Source organism: Epargyreus clarus, unplaced genomic scaffold (assembly GCF_041222505.1).
Source record: "Epargyreus clarus isolate Ecla_fem2 unplaced genomic scaffold, WU_Ecla_fem_2.2 ptg000004l, whole genome shotgun sequence".
NCBI lineage: Eukaryota > Metazoa > Arthropoda > Insecta > Lepidoptera > Hesperiidae > Epargyreus > Epargyreus clarus.
Genome location: NW_027332212.1, coordinates 5,677,654 through 5,696,265, shown reverse-complemented (window position 1 = coordinate 5,696,265; position 18,612 = coordinate 5,677,654). Strand labels below are relative to the sequence as shown.

General features: G+C 34.5%; 5 protein-coding genes across 6 annotated transcripts; 3 read left to right on the top strand and 2 right to left on the bottom strand.

Annotated features, from left to right (window-relative positions):
• Positions 1-2,188: 2,188 nt before the first annotated feature.
• SrpRbeta (signal recognition particle receptor beta) lies at positions 2,189-5,523 on the bottom strand. The gene is made up of 5 exons (XM_073092999.1): positions 5,285-5,523; positions 4,646-4,812; positions 4,201-4,340; positions 3,622-3,753; positions 2,189-3,187 (listed from the first exon to the last, which is right to left on the bottom strand). The coding sequence occupies exons 1-5, from the start codon at positions 5,391-5,393 to the stop codon at positions 2,977-2,979; spliced, it is 759 nt and encodes a 252-aa protein (XP_072949100.1). The 5' UTR covers positions 5,394-5,523; the 3' UTR covers positions 2,189-2,976.
• Positions 5,524-5,803: 280 nt separating this feature from the next.
• Pnpo (pyridoxine 5'-phosphate oxidase) lies at positions 5,804-7,836 on the top strand. Its single transcript, XM_073092997.1, has 5 exons — positions 5,804-6,114; positions 6,276-6,429; positions 6,704-6,803; positions 6,892-7,151; positions 7,428-7,836. The coding sequence occupies exons 1-5, from the start codon at positions 6,039-6,041 to the stop codon at positions 7,591-7,593; spliced, it is 756 nt and encodes a 251-aa protein (XP_072949098.1). The 5' UTR covers positions 5,804-6,038; the 3' UTR covers positions 7,594-7,836.
• On the bottom strand, positions 7,820-10,302 carry LOC140757331 (histidine protein methyltransferase 1 homolog). Its single transcript, XM_073092996.1, has 4 exons — positions 10,062-10,302; positions 9,436-9,639; positions 8,801-8,967; positions 7,820-8,222 (listed from the first exon to the last, which is right to left on the bottom strand). The coding sequence occupies exons 1-4, from the start codon at positions 10,114-10,116 to the stop codon at positions 7,821-7,823; spliced, it is 828 nt and encodes a 275-aa protein (XP_072949097.1). The 5' UTR covers positions 10,117-10,302; the 3' UTR covers position 7,820.
• Positions 10,303-10,813: 511 nt separating this feature from the next.
• REG (proteasome regulator gamma) lies at positions 10,814-15,236 on the top strand. Of its 2 annotated transcripts, none has more exons than XM_073092995.1 (5): positions 10,814-11,141; positions 11,475-11,606; positions 12,308-12,526; positions 13,003-13,218; positions 13,594-15,236. In XM_073092995.1, exons 1-5 carry the CDS (start codon positions 11,121-11,123, stop codon positions 13,735-13,737), a joined length of 732 nt encoding a protein of 243 aa, XP_072949096.1. In that variant the 5' UTR covers positions 10,814-11,120; the 3' UTR covers positions 13,738-15,236. The 2 variants fall into 2 exon arrangements, with proteins under 2 accessions (XP_072949096.1, XP_072949095.1); XM_073092994.1 differs by having other exon boundaries at positions 10,818-11,141; positions 11,469-11,606.
• A 572-nt stretch (positions 15,237-15,808) lies between these two features.
• Positions 15,809-18,602, top strand: LOC140757329 (uncharacterized). Its single transcript, XM_073092993.1, has 5 exons — positions 15,809-15,937; positions 16,023-16,620; positions 16,825-17,074; positions 17,631-17,777; positions 18,319-18,602. Exons 2-5 carry the CDS (start codon positions 16,063-16,065, stop codon positions 18,378-18,380), a joined length of 1,017 nt encoding a protein of 338 aa, XP_072949094.1. The 5' UTR covers positions 15,809-15,937; positions 16,023-16,062; the 3' UTR covers positions 18,381-18,602.
• Positions 18,603-18,612: the final 10 nt, after the last annotated feature.

Sequence of the window (18,612 nt, the reverse complement as noted above, 5' to 3'; positions counted from 1 at the left end):
TGATATGAACTATGATGATGTCAACATGGGATTATGTGGGATTCTTACCACATTAAAACGTCCCCGGCGCTACAGTGAGGACTCCGGGATCTCCAACACCACTAGGAATCCTTCCGTCACTGTCCGGGCGGTTCCAGTTTTCACTCTTGCCATTCGCAACCCTGGAAGCCTTTTACGACAGGCAGGGGATACCGTAGCCCTATTCTGGTTTCCGAACTACAGGGACATCACAAAGTAGAACTAACAATCAAATAAGGAATTGACGTGAGCAGATGAGAAATAACATACAGTAACAAAATATAACATACAGTATTGTTGCCACCTCTGGGATGGTTCTGCCAAGTATCAGTTGGATGTTTTGGACTAAGTGGAAAGACCAGCGAGAAGGTTGATAGGCGATGATGCACTTTTTATGCCAAGATGTAGGGACAGCTTGCAGCACCGACGCCATGTTGCGCGCCTGGCTGTTTTCTATCGAATACATTTTGGAGAGTGTGCGTTTGAACTTCAAAACTTAATTCCTGCTGCCCCTTTCCATCATCGGACATCTAGACGAACCGCGGGATACCATCAATATTTGGTTGATATTCCTCTTGTGCGGACTAAGCGTTTCAGCAACTCAACCAAAGAATGGAACACACTCCCGCCTTCGTTGTTTCCCGATACATACGACCTGGGATTGTTCAAGTCAAGGGTGAATAGGCTACATCTAGGCAAGCGTGTTTTATCCAAGGCTGTATCTCACTTAACTTCAGGTAACGTTGCAGCCAAACGCAAGCCTATAGTAAGATAAAAAAATATATAACTTACCAATTTACTTAAGCACTATTTTACTCTGACACGGCGACATAAATATACCTATTACAAAGACGTAATACTGAATTGTAATTTTAACAATTGTGTTACAACACACAACGCGTAGGGTAGGTACCTACGTGTTACATTATAAAACAAATATTGATGGTAAAGTCATGAATATGCATAAGTTGCACCTTGCGATCTCTAACCTATTATGAAATACGAAACATCCATTAAATCCTATTGTCACTTAACCCTTCACCTTCAGCCCTTAACATCGATCAACAACAAATTCGTTTTAATAATAAAAATCTATGAATGAATGACAATAGATTTCGAACCCTGTCAATAAATTAGGGATATGAATATTCAAAAATAACAATTACTTATGCATAATAATCAATATTGGTTTTGATCTCAATCGATATGACGAGTCATCATGGTATCATTAGGGTATTGCGTATCAGTTTTTACCGTTCAATGTCTCCGTATTGTATGGACCGGCTAAATCTTGCAAAATATCATTTCACTTCCATTCAATATTTTAATCATTGCTCCCTAACCGTACTTTGTCAATATCATTTTAGTTACTTGCATTTTAACAAAACTCAGAAGTATTTCTGTGATAACCCGGTCGTGCATAAATCTCAATAAATATAGATTTCACTGTTCAGGGTGCTTATGTATTCCTTTTTGTATGTGATCAAATCACCCATGACACAGGGAATCTTCATGAATATAGAAAACTTCAAAGTCAAGTTACTAGTGGAAAGTTATGGTTTTACAGGCTCTGTTAAGGTATTCATAACTCTATGACTCCAGCGTGTAGTAAACGTAATTATTTTATTATTGTTATTACTTTAGCAGACGAGCATGCATTTCACCTGTTCATGCGTACTACCGCCCATGGAAAGCTATAATCAACACCAGATAGGATAACATTCCTACCTGAGGTCGACCATTGATGCACCGCTACCCTTGTAGACTAAAATGGAACGCCTCGGGAAAGTATGTCTCCCTTACCATACCCTACAAACCGGAACACAGCAGCATTTAACACTGCTTTTATTAGATAGAAATAGGTGTAGCGGTGGTGCCGCCAGAGTCGACTCACAGAGGGTTCTACCACCTTCAAAAATGAAAGCTTTCTACATTCGTAGCATCATACCACGATTTTTTGCCATGGACATACAAAAAGACAAATACGCTAACACCAAAAGCCAATAAAAACCTAAATTCATCATTTAGATATATTTGTGGCCAGGAATCGAACCCAGATCTTACTGCGTGCCACTTGCGCTCACCAAACACAACAACCGAAATGTTCTTCGGTTAAAAAGTTAGAATACTTAAAGTATTCAAAACATAATATTCACAATTAAAAATCAAGTTAATAAAAAATACTGTTTATTTATTTTTCAACAAATGCAATATACATAATATAAAAAATGCAATTTCGTAACAGTCACTTCAAATCTTATTCAATCTTATTATAAAGCATTCCTCAATCTTAAACGTTCACAAAATAGTAAAAAAAGGAACAGAGTATATTGTTCTAGTACCCAATCGTTTTAACATGTCATGTTTTAGAAAAAAGAATTAGAATATACTGATTACGATTTTATAGAAGACGGACCAAAGGATTAAAGATTTGATGCGCAATAATGAAGTACTTGCAGTACGTTTTGTACACCAATCATCTTATTATGTAAGCAGTTCAACAAAATCGAGTTCGATTTTAAGTATAAAAAATACTAAGCTAGCTAAAAGATGTTATCATTATAAATATAACTACAACTTATTAAAAGATTAAAAAGTCCCATAATGGCAAAAATAAAAGTAAATAAAAAGGAACAAATGTGACTACTGTGTACATGTGGTACATTGGTTTACGGTGTGGCAGCTTTCAACAGGTTGTACAGAGATGGCGCTACTAGTATTCTGAATCACACTATCGAAGTTTTCTAAACATTTTGCATATATACCAGCTCCTCACTAAGGCTATTGAAAGTTTGCGATTGCCTAGGTGATACCTAACTTATATGAATTAAAATCAAAATTTCATTCAGTGTTTCTGATATTATTATAAAAAGATTCTAAGATCTTAAACATTGCATTGTATGATATTAAAAATGTCCATAAAACAATTGGGTACTGCAAAATCTTCTTAAGTTTAACCTAAAGTTTTGAGATCCATTCTTGTACAGCCTTGATGTCAGTTGGATTATCATCATCACCAGTGTTAGCTGAGCCCTCTACAATGTCTACTTTGCAGTTGAGATGAGCAAACTCAAAGTTCTTGCCAAGTTTGCCAACATATGCAGTGTTGTTGGACTCAGAGGGGTCGACTGATTGGAGCTGGCTGGACTTGGTTACTCTAACTAAATTACTGAAAAGAAAAAATATATCATTTTTACAAAACTGCCAAAAAATAATCAACAGAATGAGAAGTAATACAGCCTGTGTCAAAGAAGGTTATAAATCTCAAAATCGTGCTAATATTTCATGGTTCCTTGTTGCCTTTTAACCAGTTTATCTTTGAATATAGTAGATCAATTAACTGATAATATTTTACAACAAATAAACAATGCAACATCTTATTTGTACATGCAGTTAACAAAAGAAGATGAAGAGGGTTGAGTTAAAAAAAAATAGAAAACACAATTTCAGAAATGTTGACACTTTTACTAGTAAGGTTTTTTTTTATTAAAAGGTCAGCCCGTAAATTATGTTCCCCTTAAGTATTTCGTGTTATTTATGGGACACCCTGTATACATTTTTAGAAAGATGTTACAAAACAAGTCTAAACATGATTTAACTTACATTTCCTTTTCCAAGAAGCTCTTGATCACTTGGCTCCCTTTAGCCATGGGCTGGTCCTGTTTGTTGCACAGAATTAGCAATGGAGGGCAGTTGCTCTGCACTACGGGATCTTGTAGGATTGTGTACAAATACCTGGTAAAGAATTACAAGTTATATATAAAAGATTGTGTACTGTATATACATATAATTATGTATATAAAAATATAAATATATTGAAACAACTATACTCAATTGTGTAGGTATAAATCCTTAGCCTAAAGAATATATAAAGATTCGTAATTTGCATCTGCAATATCATATACTGTTAAATCGAACTAATGTTTTAACAGTACAAGTGAAGTAATACATAAAACCTCTATTTTTAAGAGTTCTTAATAAAGGCATTATGAACTTATGAAATCACTTGGTCAGACATCACTCTGAACTGAATATAGCTTCAATCCATCTCACTCTAAATGGAAATGAATCTATGATAAGGAAGGATAATACATTTTGTCAGGGTTATGTGTGCCAATGTTTATATTACATGCGATTTAGAATTCAAGGTATACAATTCATTTAAAAGACAGGTATACTTACTCAGCGACATCTCTGATTTCCTTCTGGAAGGTAACAGAGTCAACCACGTAGACTATAGCTTTTGCACTGTTTTTGTACTGATCAAAGAATTTGTTACGCAGCCTCTCCTGCCCAGGCAGGTCCACAATTCTAAGAGTGTTCTGGAATTTAAATAAAATATGTTTAGATCACTGTTAACAATATCATTATGTAAAGAAAGTTCCCCATTAAATGCAAGGGTCTTGACAACTGGAGGAATCCTGGAGTTATACAATGGATACCGAACTGCACCGTAAGTGTTGGATATAAGATGAATAATTTTTTAAATATGTCGTGGGGGTGGTGCCTTCAAGTGTCAAACCATAAAGGGTTTTAACACTTTACACTATTGCTAAGTGTGCTTCACTTTTAGCAATATTTACATAAAAATATAATAGAAAGTGTAAATAACATGTATTTTACTTACATTAGATGTTACATACTCCTCAACATTTTCTCTCATAGAGGTGAATGTCGGTCTGTATTGGGAGTATGCGAGCCTAACAAACAGCAATGTTTTCCCGGAATCTGACAATCCAGTGAACAGAACTGATCTCCTTGCATGACGTCGACGGGAGAAACACCACCAAAACACTGTAAAGAACCATTCACATTTTCAGATATTAAAATGATAATTAAAAGCATTTTCTTCTTATACATACACTAGAAGTATAGTCCGCGCCAAACTGCTAGTCCGGTCTGAAGTTGTTGTGAGCAGGTGTAGTCATACAATTTGCTATGGCGACGCGATTCATTTCTATATTCAGAGCGGACTAGCAGTTTTATGCGGACTATACTAGTAGTATTCAAACTAGCCTCACACACCAGGTTTGATCCCAGGTTAATCAGACATCAAAATTATGATTTTAAATTTTTGCTATCAGCCTGGGTGTTTATAAACATGTTTTTGTGGCGTCTATGTCACTCGCCACGCAGGAAATGTGAGGATGAGGCTATGAAAATTGAAGGTCTGTTAGAAAAGAGTTCTATGTTTACCATACTTTTAAAATAGAGGCTAAATAATGTAATAACTAAAAGGTCTGTTAAATTAATGCGCAGTACTTACACAATGTGAACAGGAGAACTACTAAGCTAAGTAGGGTTATGTACCGCGGATCATTGAGCATCGGCTCGGTGTGAATCTTTTCTTTAATCACTTCTGACTCCGACTCCATTGTTTTCACTTATAGTGTATTTATAATTGCAATAAATAGACAAATAGGTACTATTTATTAGTACAAACAAACTACGATGTGACAGCGATTTATCAGGTGGAATGTCACGTCAACTCTCGTGTTTTTTGTTCACAGATGACATAAATGTTATTTATGGGTGCTCGGAAGCACAGATTACATAGGGAATCGAATAAATGATTTAACATATTGTGCAAAAATATCAACACTTTTCAAGTTTTTTGTTGAAAAACTACGTCATTCAAGTTTTTTACTTCTCTTACTTTGCGTAACTTATTATGATAAACTTGCAATTTTGCACACATTTTGCACTCAGCTATGAAATAATGTACACGTACAACTAACTATACATAGAATATAGATTAGATAGAAAAGGAAAACAGTTAACAGCTGACTGTTTTGTATTTGTATAACGATGTGATGAGATGTATTGTTTAATTAGTTTATACTATATTTAATACTTTTATCTACAAATGAAACGTAATTTCAAATAATAAAGATTATATCACTTCAAATACTTTTGATAACAGTACAGTGAAGTCTACTATGATTATCTATTATCTAATTACCGCTTTTTTTAATGTAGTGTTGTAATTGTATTGGAATTTCACGCATTAGTTACACTTTATGGCCACCAAGTGTATTAGGTTCTCTAATATAAGTCAACAATTTAATTTGCGCAAAATGAGCATCGATATTGGAGGTATGATAACATAATGTGATTAGTGATAATAAGTGTTGTATATTTCTATTTAACGCAATATTTTAGTTATATTTTATTTTAACTACTTCATTATCTTATATCTTTATTACAACGTGGACCCACATATACTTACGTTTTAATTTGTTGTAATTAATTCTCAGGCATGAGGCTTAGATACAAGAACAAGGATGACACATTTTTGGAAAAGCATCTTGTGTCCAAAGAACCATTTCTTCAATTTAAATCATGGTTTGAAGAAGCTTGCTCCAAGAAAGAAATCCTAGAACCCAATGCTATGTGCTTGGCAACTTCTAAGTGAGTATTGTAACTGGCCAGTAACACAAGAAAAAAACAATGAATGGTTATATTTTTAAATGTGAAGAAAAAGGTAGAAACTTTACCTTATTTATGCCTTTTAGCCATAACTTATTGGTTACATAAAACCACTGTTTTTCTGTAGGATTTCAATATTGTTTGGTTAGAACATTATTCCACAACTTTATGTAAAATTACATAGTTCACACAAGTTCACATTTCACTCAGTAATTCTATGAACTTTAGATTTTTTTCTTTATCTTTTTTGTTGTAGAGATGGATTTCCTTCAGCCAGGTTTGTGCTATGCAAAGGTTATGGGAAAGATGGTTTTAAGTTTTTCACCAACTATGGGAGCAGGAAGGCTAAAGAAATGGTATGTTCTCTGAAAGTGTTACAAAACACTTGCTAATATTACTAATGTTAACATAATACTTTGGTATTTACATGAATATTCTTTATAGGATGAGAACCCCAATGTAGCAGCAACTTTCTATTGGGAATTTCTCAATAGATCAGTAAGGATAGAAGGTCATGTTGAGAAGCTTTCCGAAGAAGAATCTACCAAATACTTCCACTCACGTCCTGTACCAAGCCAAGTTGCCGCTACTGCTAGCTATCAGAGCACTCCTATTGAGTCTAGAGATGTTCTTTGCGAAAGAGAGAAGGTCCTAGAAGCTGAATATATAATCCCACAGAAAGAAGTTCCCAAACCAAGTTATTGGTAAGAATTTTCTTTCATATTGTTTTTGATAAAGCATTATAATGGAAAATAAGTGTATTTTCTTTGAATTATACATAAACTACTTTGGTAGTCCACAATAGCCTATCTTTAAAATGAAAAAAGTACATAGACTAAATTTCTCAACATATTAATCTATTGTGCTAACTACATGACTCAATCTGCACTACAATTTTATTTCTAGCTAATAAAATTAAAAACTTACCTGTGCCAAGCAAAAAGGTCACAGTAATAAATGAGTTGACCCTTCTTTTTCAGGGGAGGTTATATTATTCGTCCCCGAGCAATCGAGTTCTGGCAAGGTCAGAGTGACCGTCTTCACGACCGGATCAAGTTCAGAAAATCAGCAGCGGGAGAGGTGCCAGATGGCAAGATCCTGCATGAAGGTGAAGATGGATGGGTCTATGAACGACTTTCACCATAGACTATAATATATGCATGAAACCATTGTTATTTCTTAACTTAAATGTACATTATTATTTTTTATTTATATTGCATAAGGATAAATAATTGTTAAATCAAGTTTAAAATAAAATCGTTAATATTTTATTGAAAAGTCAAAATAGGTCTTCCAATTATAAATTTGTATATGTATATATTATCAGGAATACTTATACTGTTATTTACAATAATGTTATGAATAAAATGCATTTAAGATTTAACATGATTTATTTTTAGTATCTCTCTCTGTATTCCGCCAGCGCTCTTCCACACTACTTCACTTTTTAACACTCCTGTTTTATTTACATCTGCTTCAAACTGTCTTGTGCCTCCACCGACACCAAAATAGTATGTTTTAGCAGCCACATAAGCTACTCCACTTTTACTTAACCTATTAATAATAAGATTTATAAGTTTATCATAATTCTGGACGTTATATATTGTTTCTGATGTAAGTATGATATCATACTGTACATTTTCTGATAACTTTTTATCAAAAGATGCCCAGTCTCCACAGTAGAATGTACATTTACTAATATCATTTTCTCTATCCTCGTCTTCAATATTCAGCAATACATTTGGTATAGTGATTTTTTCTATTACTTCTTTGTTCTGAAAGAAATTAATATATAATAGGTTGTTAGCTAATGCTCTTTAAACATTCACTATAATACTTCTATTATTTACTCTAACAGCTACGTCCAACTGAAATTGATCTAAGCAGCTACTTCAAGCTGAAGATTGAATTTAGATCATCAATAATGCATGACGTTTTGGTGCCATGATGCATTCAGTCCATATATCAAGAATTTTAACGACTGAATTAATGCTGCATTGAGGAGCTAAACTTTGCTGTTACCACTGTATATGAGGTGTAGTTTGACAACTGCATCTATCTCTCAAAAAGCAGTTATACTGTTAATGAAGGTGGTAGGACCCTTTGTGGTTCGACTCCGGTGGCACCACCGCCACACCTATTTCTGCCTAATAACAGTTTTGAAGGGTGTGGAAAGGGAGACATACTTTTCCGAGGCGTTCCAGCTTAGTCCTCAGGTGTAGCGGCGCATCTATCTGGGGTTGATTACAGATGTCCATGGGCAGCAGGAGCCACTTACCATCAGGTGGACTGTATGCTCGTCTGCTACTCCTATATTATTAAAAAAAAAAACTTTTATTTAAATATTGCTTACATAATCTTGAAATGTTACTAGAGATCCATTTAGAAATGCATAGATTCCTAATATTCCAGCACCACATCCCAAGTCCAAAATATTCTTCTTTTCCCAATCTTTACTTTCTTCATTCTCTGTTAGATATTCTATTAGGTCGTACGTACATTCCCATATTTTCAGACCTCCTGTAATTTGTAATTTTGTAAATCAACTCTTTTCCTACAAATAGAATTTTAATATTATTTAAATGAGAGTTTTGACATATTGTTTTAAAATTTTCTGCAGATTACAGATATTGTGTTGGATTTGAATATATGTTTATTTATTAGTCTCTTGAGAAAACTTACATGTTCTAAGGTTCTCAATAATGTTCTTAAAGTGTAGCCTCATATCACAATTTTTTTTTTATATATGATTGAAGTGGCAAAAGAACAGGTAACCATAATGGTCATTGCCGCCATGAACATCTGAATTCTGAAACCAACTCTTTATAGTGCAATAGTACATGAAGTACTGATCAAAGATACATTGTCACTTCTTGGGACTAAAGAATTGTGTTATGCTAGAAATAGGTGCGATGGTTCATCCTTTTATCACCTCTTAAAATGTTCTGAGACTTAAATATGATTATATCATATTATTGTGTTACAGACCCTCATATTTTCCAGTCACAAGGTCACAATGTTCGTCCACTAAATTCTCATCAACTTGTGATTTATCCAGTAGAACGTGACCAATTTCTATATCGCCATATGTAAACATTTTAGCGTGGGTGATTACATTTTCGAAGTTTTTTAATTGATCTTCATTTGGTATAACCTGTTCGCTGTCAAACCATTTGATTTCGGCTTTATCTTCTGTAAAAATATACAGTATAATTGGAATAGATAATTATTACTACTATTATGGTATTCAGAATATTAATTTGGCTGTTTATATCAGGTTCATTTAAAGGTGGTAGAACCCTTTGTGGTTCGACTCCGGCGGCACCACCGCCACACCTATTTCTACCTAATAACAGCAGTGTTAAGCGCTGCTGTGTTCCGGTTTGAAGGGTGTGGTAAGGGAGACAGACTTTTCCGAGGCGTTCCAGCTTAGTCCTCAGGGGTAGCGGCGCATCTGTGGCTGACCTCAGGTAGGAATATCTAATCCTATCTGGGGTTGATTACAGATGTCCATGGGCGGCAGTAGCCACTTACCATCAGGTGGACTGCATGCTCGTCTGCTACTCTTATATTATAAAAAAAAAAAAAAAAAAATTTGTTTACAATCCACTAACCTAGTTGTTGCGTGTCGTCAGCGGTACCGGAAAAGTTAAACTTAAAAGAAGTCATTTTAATAAGTAAAGCTCCTAGAATTAATTGTAAGTTTAGTACAAAAATCGAATATAAATTGAGGCTATTCAAAAGATTATTAACCGGGTCTCTAATATCAATAACTTTCAAATTTCAAATCGAAAATAATCTAAATAAATTGATTCATTCCCAATGTCCGGCCGCCACACGAATTACACATTGGTCATTGATATTTGATTGAATTATTGTCAATTAATGTCAATGTCAATTCGTTAATTTTCATGATTGAATGTCATAATTGTAAATTATTTTAATTTTATTATCAACATCAATCACGTCAAATATAATTCATTACATTCAGCCAATACAAAAAATTATTTGATCGTACTAAAACTATTTGATAGTATGTCTTATACAGCACAATAAACTGTGTATTACTACTGTAATATTAATAACATGCTAAAAATATGAATTTATAAATAAATACATTACTACACTGGGATATAGTAATCGTAATCAAAGAGTTATAATAACCTAGATCGTAATTAACAAAATAATTGCGCAATAATTATATAACATTATTTAATTTTATAATAATATTTGTAATAAATAATTTTCATTATTTTTTCCTACAAAATACTGAACAAAAAATCTAAATTTATTGAAACTGGTGATCATTTTTATAAATGCCACAAAAATTTATGAGAAAAAAATTAAAAAGTAATAATACAATTTCGCAGCTACTCAATCAATTAAAAAGAATATAATAAGATATAGTAATGGAAATTAATTGTAATAATGAATTGTTAAATGTGGTTAGATTAATTTTTAATTTAATATTAATCTAAGTAGATAAAAATCATAAACTTCAAACCCGCACGGTGAATTGGTGAACGCATCGAGTACAAATCCAGCTCATTCATTCAAGCATACAACACGAGTTGTTGAATTGAATCAAAGTGTCCAAAATTGCGATTTTCCATTGTAGATACGATAGGACGAGGTTTAATTTGGCCTAAAGTAATAAGTTAAAGTCTAAAACAATGACAGACGTTGCGAAAAAGGTAAAAGGTTTTCTTTATATCACTGTTGTTTTCGTTTATTTTTGTGGTAGTAGTGGACGGCGACTATTGTGTGTGACCTTAGCAGTATTTGAATATTTACGTTTGATCGTAGCTAAAGTTGCGTGTATATCAAATATGGTCAGTTTCGTTTTGTTGAAGAGTGTTTAATTTAAATTACAGTAAATGTTTCGCGGAATAATCAACATAACCTCAATGGCGCGACCATGTCGACACTGTCGACACTGTCGACAATGAATGTCGTGGTAACTTCGCTTCGCTACGAGTGGAAAATTATAGTAATCGATTGATGCTGTCATGTCTTTGCAGGTTCAGGAGTACAAAGACTCTCTCAAGCAGAAGGCTGAACATTTAATTATAAAAGGATTCCCAGAGAAAATAGTAAAGTTAAATGATGTATTGGAAATATCAAATTTTAAAAATCGAGACCTATCAGATGTACATCAGGTAACGTAATGCTATGAGATGCATTGATTCATCAATAATGGAATGAGATGACGTATTTTGCAAGTGACTTAAACTGGTATTGGTAGATATGGGGCCACTTATTATGATTACTGTGTAATAAATTTGTGAGATAGAAAATGCATTTTCAACTGATTTAGAGATATATACTGTGCATTATTATCGAAATGTATTGCAGAAGTATGTATTGTATGTATGTTACAATGTACATCATGTTTATTGGAATCCTTGGTTTATACTTTTTCCTATAGAATGAAGTTTATAGAACTCTTACCTTATGTCACTGAGCTACTTATGTTAACAATGTGTATAGAAATAGAATCTTATATTGTTGTTTATTAATTTATTTGCTGGTTTGCTTGATAATCACGCTGAAGCTACTGTATTGACTTTTACAAAATGTTTTGTATTTAAAGTTATGATCTAATTTAAAATTATGAAGCCACATTTTTCTATAAACAAGTGCAAGTGCACATATTTTTTGGTAAAGTAGGATGTCTGTGTTTAGTGGCACTTCTGCTAAACGCCCAGAAAATATAAATAATAACAATGATATAATTTATGGCCAATTAACTCTATTAAGAGAAGTGTTTATCATAGATTTAATTCTTATAACATTGTTGTGTACAATGACAAACTAGCCTGATATATATTTTTATCCAGTCTTTATAATTTGGTTTCAGGATTTAAACATTCCAGTTCCACCCCCGGCATCAGCTCAGAACGAGCCTAACTCTAAGCGACCTAGGGTCGATGAATCAGAGGTGTCTAGCAACACTACCATTGAGGGCACGAGGGTGTACTCCTTGCCCAATGGTGTGGTGCCGTGCAACAAACGCCTTTGTGAACTCATCCATCTTGTCAAGCCCCACATCAGAGAGTTGGTTGAGGACTCTAATCTGGTGAGTGCAAAATCTGCACAACAAGAAGTGCCAATAATTGGCACTTTAGCTTTATTACCTTAATATTGGCACTTTTTGTTGTTATTTGCTAGTTATAGTAAATTTGAGATTCAATTTGAATCAATGTCTTAATTAAGGAATATTTTTTAATATTCATGTAAAAATGTTCTCAAATAAGTTCATCACTTTAGGAACATGTTGAAAGTTTAAGATAAACTGCTCATGACAAGTCATTAATCCTTTTATGGAACTATTTTAAACATAGTATTTTGTTGTAGTCAAGCAAGAGAAATTGTTATGAAATAAAATTCTCAGTGGTTTTAATTCTTGTAAGGATAATGATTCAAAAATTTCCTTATAAACATATTAATAAGTTATTTATTAGGTCCTACATTTTTCCTTCCCTGTAACTTATAATATATCCCGTTACTTAACATTTTGAATTGTATTTAATAATGATTTAAATATTTTTACAGTTAAAGATGTGGATATCATTTATGATTCCGAAAATCGAAGATGGAAATAATTTTGGCGTTTCAATACAAGAGGACACTCTTGCCGAGATCCAGTCTGTGGAGTCGGAGGCTGCCGCATTCTTTGACCAGATCTCAAGATACTTCATTTCGCGGGCGAAAATTGTATCAAAAGTTGCAAAGTATCCACACATTGATGACTACAGAAGAGCGGTAAAGGTAAGTGAAGAATAATATAAATATTCATATCATACACTACATTAAATGTAAGATTGTATTATTGTACTAAAATAAAATAAAAATTGAGAAGATTGTAAGTTTGTATGTTGTATGTAACTGCTTTTCATTTATTCATGTTGATTTGTTTTATAATACAGAAGTACAGAGCCAGCAGTGCACCTCATGGTAAACAATGTAATGTTTTGTATAAGTTACTCTCCCTTAGTTAGTAGAAGGGTCATATATTCATATCAAAACACAGATGCATTTACTACTGCTGCTATAATGCAGAATAAGGTGCAGGCAATAGTGCAGAGGTCCAATGTTGAATCATGAAGTACTTTAGTATCATATAACTATTTTTCTCTTTCACAGGAGCTTGATGAGAAAGAGTACCTCTCACTGTGGCTAGTGATGTGCGAGATCCGCAATCGCTACTGTTCCCTCCACGACATTGTCATCAAGAACTTGGAGAAAATAAAGAAGCCACGTTCCTCCAATGCAGATTCATTATACTAAGCCCTAACCAAATCTCAATTAGTATCTTAGCTACACAAGAGTACTTGTGAATTAAGGGTAATACAGAAGCTATTTCATATCTTGTTTTTTATTCACTAGATTATATATTATTGTCTGTACATATTTTCTTAAAAATTCTAGAGACCTATTTCAATTTATCGCTCATCAATACCCATTGATACCACACCACATAGTAGGCAGTAGTTTCATCTGTTGCAATAAATATATTGTTAAAGGCCTGTCTCCTGTCACGCGGGTTTGTGCCCGCATGCCGATTTGGTACGCATGCGCGTCAATCGCATCCAATATTTTTTTGATACTTTTTCTGTAATTTGAGTATTTTGAACCGATTGGATGTGAGGGCCACACGTGCGGACCAGATCCGCACGCGAGCACAAATCTGCGTGACAGGAAAAAGGCTAACAGCCAATTTTATGATAATCCTTCAAACACTAGACATATATTAATGCTAGACAAAATTATACTTCCAGTAGTTTTTAAGTTATATCTAATTCAGTACTGTTTCTAGTGGGTAAAAAATATGGTACTTTTCTGTCAATCTGTGCTCTTGTAGCGAGTTGATATTGAATTATTTTGTATTATACAAGAGACTGAGTGCTATTATATAAATTAGTCATCATTAAACAATTGACGCAATTTGTGACACATTTCATGCAAATAGGAAAATTTTAATTTAAGTTTTGTACTTTATTAAGAATTATCTTAAGTTTAACATTCAACATTATTTTCAATTGGTTGACTTGCTACAGAGCTACAGAACAATTTATACAATTTTATGTTATCATTCAGTATCCGTAAACGTAATGACAGTGATAGCCTAGTGGTAATAATATCGGTCTCACGTTGGGGGACCGAGGTTCGAATCCCAGGCTTAAAACTCTGATTTTGGATGTTATGTGCGTAATAGACATTGATGATTACTTGTTTGGAATGTGAACGAAAAATAAAAGATATCTATGAATCCTACAGTGCTTCTTAAAAATCTCAAAGGCGTGTAAAGTCTGCCAAGGCGACTAGTATAAAATGAACCTTTCTTATTTTGAGAAGAGATCCGTGACCCAATAGTAAGACAGTAACGGCTCGATGACGATTCGCAGATTCCTTTTGAGATCTTAGTTTAAGCTCGTATTGTATTTACCATGCGGCAAGGAGCTCGCAAGTTAAAATATTTCTAATTTATTGTGTAACTTTGAATAATTGAGCTGTAGGCTCGTTAATAGAATATTCAACGGTGCCCTGACGAGGTTTTCTCGAACTGTGAAATAATTTTTCAGAATATTGATAGCGTACATTGTGATTATTAAAAACTGATTTTATAGCTTTTTATCTTAGAGAAAAAGTGCCTCATGATGAACTTTGTGACAGTGGTTTGACAAATACCAGCTACCTTCCGATAGTTTTTGTCGATTAGCTGAATGCCCATGTTTATTAAAACTATAACCAATTCGATAATAAATAATACATTTGTATGAATGTGATTTTGTTGTTTTCTTTACCTATGCCTTTGTATTATAATAATAATGTTTTTTTTTCCTGTTTGTCGACTGAAACATGTTACAACAACTAGGATAGACTAGTTAACATATATTTTTTTATATAGCAGAGCATGCAGTACACCTGATGATAAGTGGCTGCCGCTTATGGACTTCTGTAATCAACCCCAAATAAAATTAGATATTCCTACCTGAGGTCGGGCACAGGTGCACCGCTACCCCTGAGGACTAAACTGGAAGGCCTCTGAAAAGTATGTCTCCCTTATCACACCATTCAAACCAGAACACAGCAGCACTCGCTGCTGTTATGAAGCAGAAATAGGTGTGTCGGTGGTGCCGTCAGACTCTCACCACAAGGGGTTCTACCACCTTCAAAATTAATTACTTGATTTGTAATTGATTACTTGTCATACTAGTCCATGTTAGGACCGACAGTTTTACAGGAACATAAAATGTGTCATGCATATTGTTATATTACGTATTTCAATAGTTTATATTAATGAATAACTCTGCAACTGTTGTTATTAAACTGTGAAGAGAGAAAGACCCGGCCAATTAGAATAAGTAATAGGGAACTATTTTGTACAGAGTATAGGATAGAGGTCCGTAAATACTTTGTACTAAAACATACTGTCATTAAATTTCATTTTTAGAATAAATTGGATTTTTGACACTGTTCTTTTGAGGTAAGATGTCTAGGAATATATTTTAATAACTGTTTTTAAATAAATAGTTTTATTTTATTTTATATGTTCCTATTTCACATTCCAGGTATGAGTTTTATTTTTAAAGCACAAAGACCATATTTATAATGGCAAGCGATATTGAGAAAGGCTACTTTGGTGACAGCGCTCGTAACAAACCGTTTGATTTAAATCTAAGAAAGTCGAATCATGTATTCGATGGCGCTGGTGAGAATATTCAGTACCACAGTGATTCGGAATCCTTGGCGTCTAGGAAGAGTAAGACTCGCTATATCAATCCGGCGATATACATTGAGCCAGTTGAAGCCTCGCACTCTGCAACGTCGTTGCAAACTGACTCATCTTGCATTGATGAGATGACACCGCATCCGCACAGCACGTACAGGAGTAATTCCACTCCATTTTTGACTGGGCGTATATCCAGTGCTTCTTCTGGGAGTGTAAAAAGAAAATCTTGCCGCTTAACTGAATACGGACACCCTCGTCTTCACGTGGAAGAGGAGACGCCGCGATGTGACAAAACCTATAGAGAAGACGGACCAGATACTTTCAGGTTATCTGTCGCTTCAGTTTCAACTACCACGACGGCTAAGGAAGAGCGAGAACGCAGCGAAAAGAAGCGACAAGAAGCGTATAACCAATGGCTGGAGCGAAAAGAACAGGAAGTAAGTTTTCCCTAATCGATTATTGAATTGAAAACAACAGTTAATATTTAATCTAAATTTGATTTATATTTTTTTAATTTACACAAGTTCAGGAATCGAATATGTTATTTCTAGTCTTTTTTTTGTATTTGAATTCTTTTGTGATATCGCGTTTCCGCATACATTTAGTACGACCAACCTTCAAACCAATGTATTTGTTGAAAGAAACGTGAAAAGGCGAAACTAAAGAAGATGAAGCAACAAGTCGTCCCATCCACGACTCCGGAACAGCGCGAAGAGTCGTTCCGTCGTTGGCTGGATCGCAAGAGGACACAGAATGAGCGGCGACGTGCCGACGAGATCATGCGACGGTACCGGGAGACGGAGCGAGTGGAGCAGGAGAGGAACAGACGGGAGCGTGACAAGGAGGAGAGGCTCGCTGAATGGGTCAAGAAGAAAGAGGAGGAGATGAAAGGCAACTTTTTTCATGTGTTCTTTAGGAGTAGCAAGCGCGTGTAAGATCGAACTGGTCTGATATACTGTTGTAATGCAGTAAATAGAGTACGTGTTAATAATAAGTCGATTACTGAAATCTTGATACTAATGTTTTAGAGTTTATATAAAACAAATTTTAAGTACCTAATCATAACAATTTTAATATGAATTAAAACTCAATTTTAACTCCATCACTGATGTCTTGCGTAAGGATTAAGTTAAGTACGTCTCATCACCTATGTATAATTCTTCCAGACAAACTTTGTACGGGCCGAAGATATAGGACAGTATCTATGACAAAATTGTGGTAGCATACATTACCTTAAAAATATACATGTTATATCTGTAATCAACCCCATATAATATTAGTTTCTTACATGAGTTCGGACACAGATGCGCCGCTACACCTGAAGATTAAGCTGGAACGCTGGATGTTATTAGGCAGAAATAATATGACTGTGGTGCCGTCGGAATCGATTCACAGAAGGTTCTACCAACTTCAACAAACTAAACTCGAACAAGAGTAAATTTGGTAGCAATGAAGACCCGCGCGGAGCGTCGAGCGGCGCGTGCGGCGATCGAGGCGGAGAAGCGGCGCGTGCAGGGCGAGCGCGCCTACCGCGACTGGCTGCGCACCAGCAAGAATAAGCCGCTGCCGGTGCCGCTCAACCAGGGAGAGCTGAGTGAGTTCTTTGTGCACACGAATGCACTTTTAAGGTAGAATTTAACGTGAAATAACGGCAGCACCCCGGTACTTCTACTTTTGCTCAAGTAAAACCTACACATCGTACCCTGTGTAGTATTTACATATTATTAGCATTTTAAGTTTACACTTACATGTTACATATTTTTATGGGATAATCTATAATTATGTGATTTTAAATATAATCCTGAAGAAGTTAAACCGATGTATTCTAGAGAAGTCTTATTTTCTTTATATGCGCAATGGGTTTTTAGTAAGATTGGTTCATAACTATCTTTTGGAAAAAGTTTCAAGATTCCACAAAACATGTGGTAGAACGCGATCAAGGATTAACTTGAGGACTCCTGTTCTAATCCTGTCCTGTTCGGTAGGTAAGTAGTAATGGATTCTATCCGGAGGAGGGGACTAAGAAGCTCATCAAGTTATTTCAAATTAAAAATCATAATTAAGCGGCAATTTCAGACATCGTCCTCCTTAGATTGTATGACCACTTAAAATTAATCAAAGTTTTTTGTCATCAGGTATGCGTGGTTCAGTTTCCCAGATGTATGTGAACCCTATTCCGTGGCAGTCTCCGACATGAGGAGTCATTGCAATATTTTTAGTATTTTTTTTTCATTAAAATCTGGATTGTGTAGCATCGTGGCACGGTTTCTATTTTTTTGAGTAAATTTTGATTTTTTAGATTATCGTGTACCTAGTAATATTGTAATGTCATATTTTACTTTTCCATGTACTTTTCTGCGTGTTATAATTAGTTACCAATGTTATAATTAACTTTAAAAATAAAACCAGTTTATTTTAATACACGTTTA

Excerpts from the sequence above, each read along its gene's own strand:
- SrpRbeta (XM_073092999.1), bottom strand. The coding sequence starts at position 5,393 with ATGGAGTCGGAGTCAGAAGTGATTAAAGAAAAGATTCACACCGAGCCG. Across the intron at positions 4,341-4,645 it reads AGGAGTATGTAACATCTAAT|AACACTCTTAGAATTGTGGA; the intron begins GTAAGTAAAATA and ends TTTAAATTCCAG. Across the intron at positions 3,188-3,621 it reads AGCTTCTTGGAAAAGGAAAT|TAATTTAGTTAGAGTAACCA; the intron begins GTAAGTTAAATC and ends TTTTCTTTTCAG.
- LOC140757331 (XM_073092996.1), bottom strand. The coding sequence starts at position 10,116 with ATGACTTCTTTTAAGTTTAACTTTTCCGGTACCGCTGACGACACGCAA. Across the intron at positions 8,968-9,435 it reads TGTGACTGGAAAATATGAGG|GAGGTCTGAAAATATGGGAA; the intron begins GTCTGTAACACA and ends TACAAATTACAG. Across the intron at positions 8,223-8,800 it reads TAGTAACATTTCAAGATTAT|AACAAAGAAGTAATAGAAAA; the intron begins GTAAGCAATATT and ends AATTTCTTTCAG.
- Pnpo (XM_073092997.1), top strand. The coding sequence starts at position 6,039 with ATGGCCACCAAGTGTATTAGGTTCTCTAATATAAGTCAACAATTTAAT. Across the intron at positions 6,115-6,275 it reads AATGAGCATCGATATTGGAG|GCATGAGGCTTAGATACAAG; the intron begins GTATGATAACAT and ends ATTAATTCTCAG. Across the intron at positions 7,152-7,427 it reads GTTCCCAAACCAAGTTATTG|GGGAGGTTATATTATTCGTC; the intron begins GTAAGAATTTTC and ends CTTCTTTTTCAG.
- LOC140757329 (XM_073092993.1), top strand. The coding sequence starts at position 16,063 with ATGGCAAGCGATATTGAGAAAGGCTACTTTGGTGACAGCGCTCGTAAC. Across the intron at positions 16,621-16,824 it reads TGGAGCGAAAAGAACAGGAA|AAACGTGAAAAGGCGAAACT; the intron begins GTAAGTTTTCCC and ends ATTTGTTGAAAG. Across the intron at positions 17,778-18,318 it reads GCTCAACCAGGGAGAGCTGA|GTATGCGTGGTTCAGTTTCC; the intron begins GTGAGTTCTTTG and ends TTTTGTCATCAG.
- REG (XM_073092994.1), top strand. The coding sequence starts at position 11,121 with ATGACAGACGTTGCGAAAAAG. Across the intron at positions 11,607-12,307 it reads ACCTATCAGATGTACATCAG|GATTTAAACATTCCAGTTCC; the intron begins GTAACGTAATGC and ends ATTTGGTTTCAG. Across the intron at positions 12,527-13,002 it reads TGGTTGAGGACTCTAATCTG|TTAAAGATGTGGATATCATT; the intron begins GTGAGTGCAAAA and ends ATATTTTTACAG.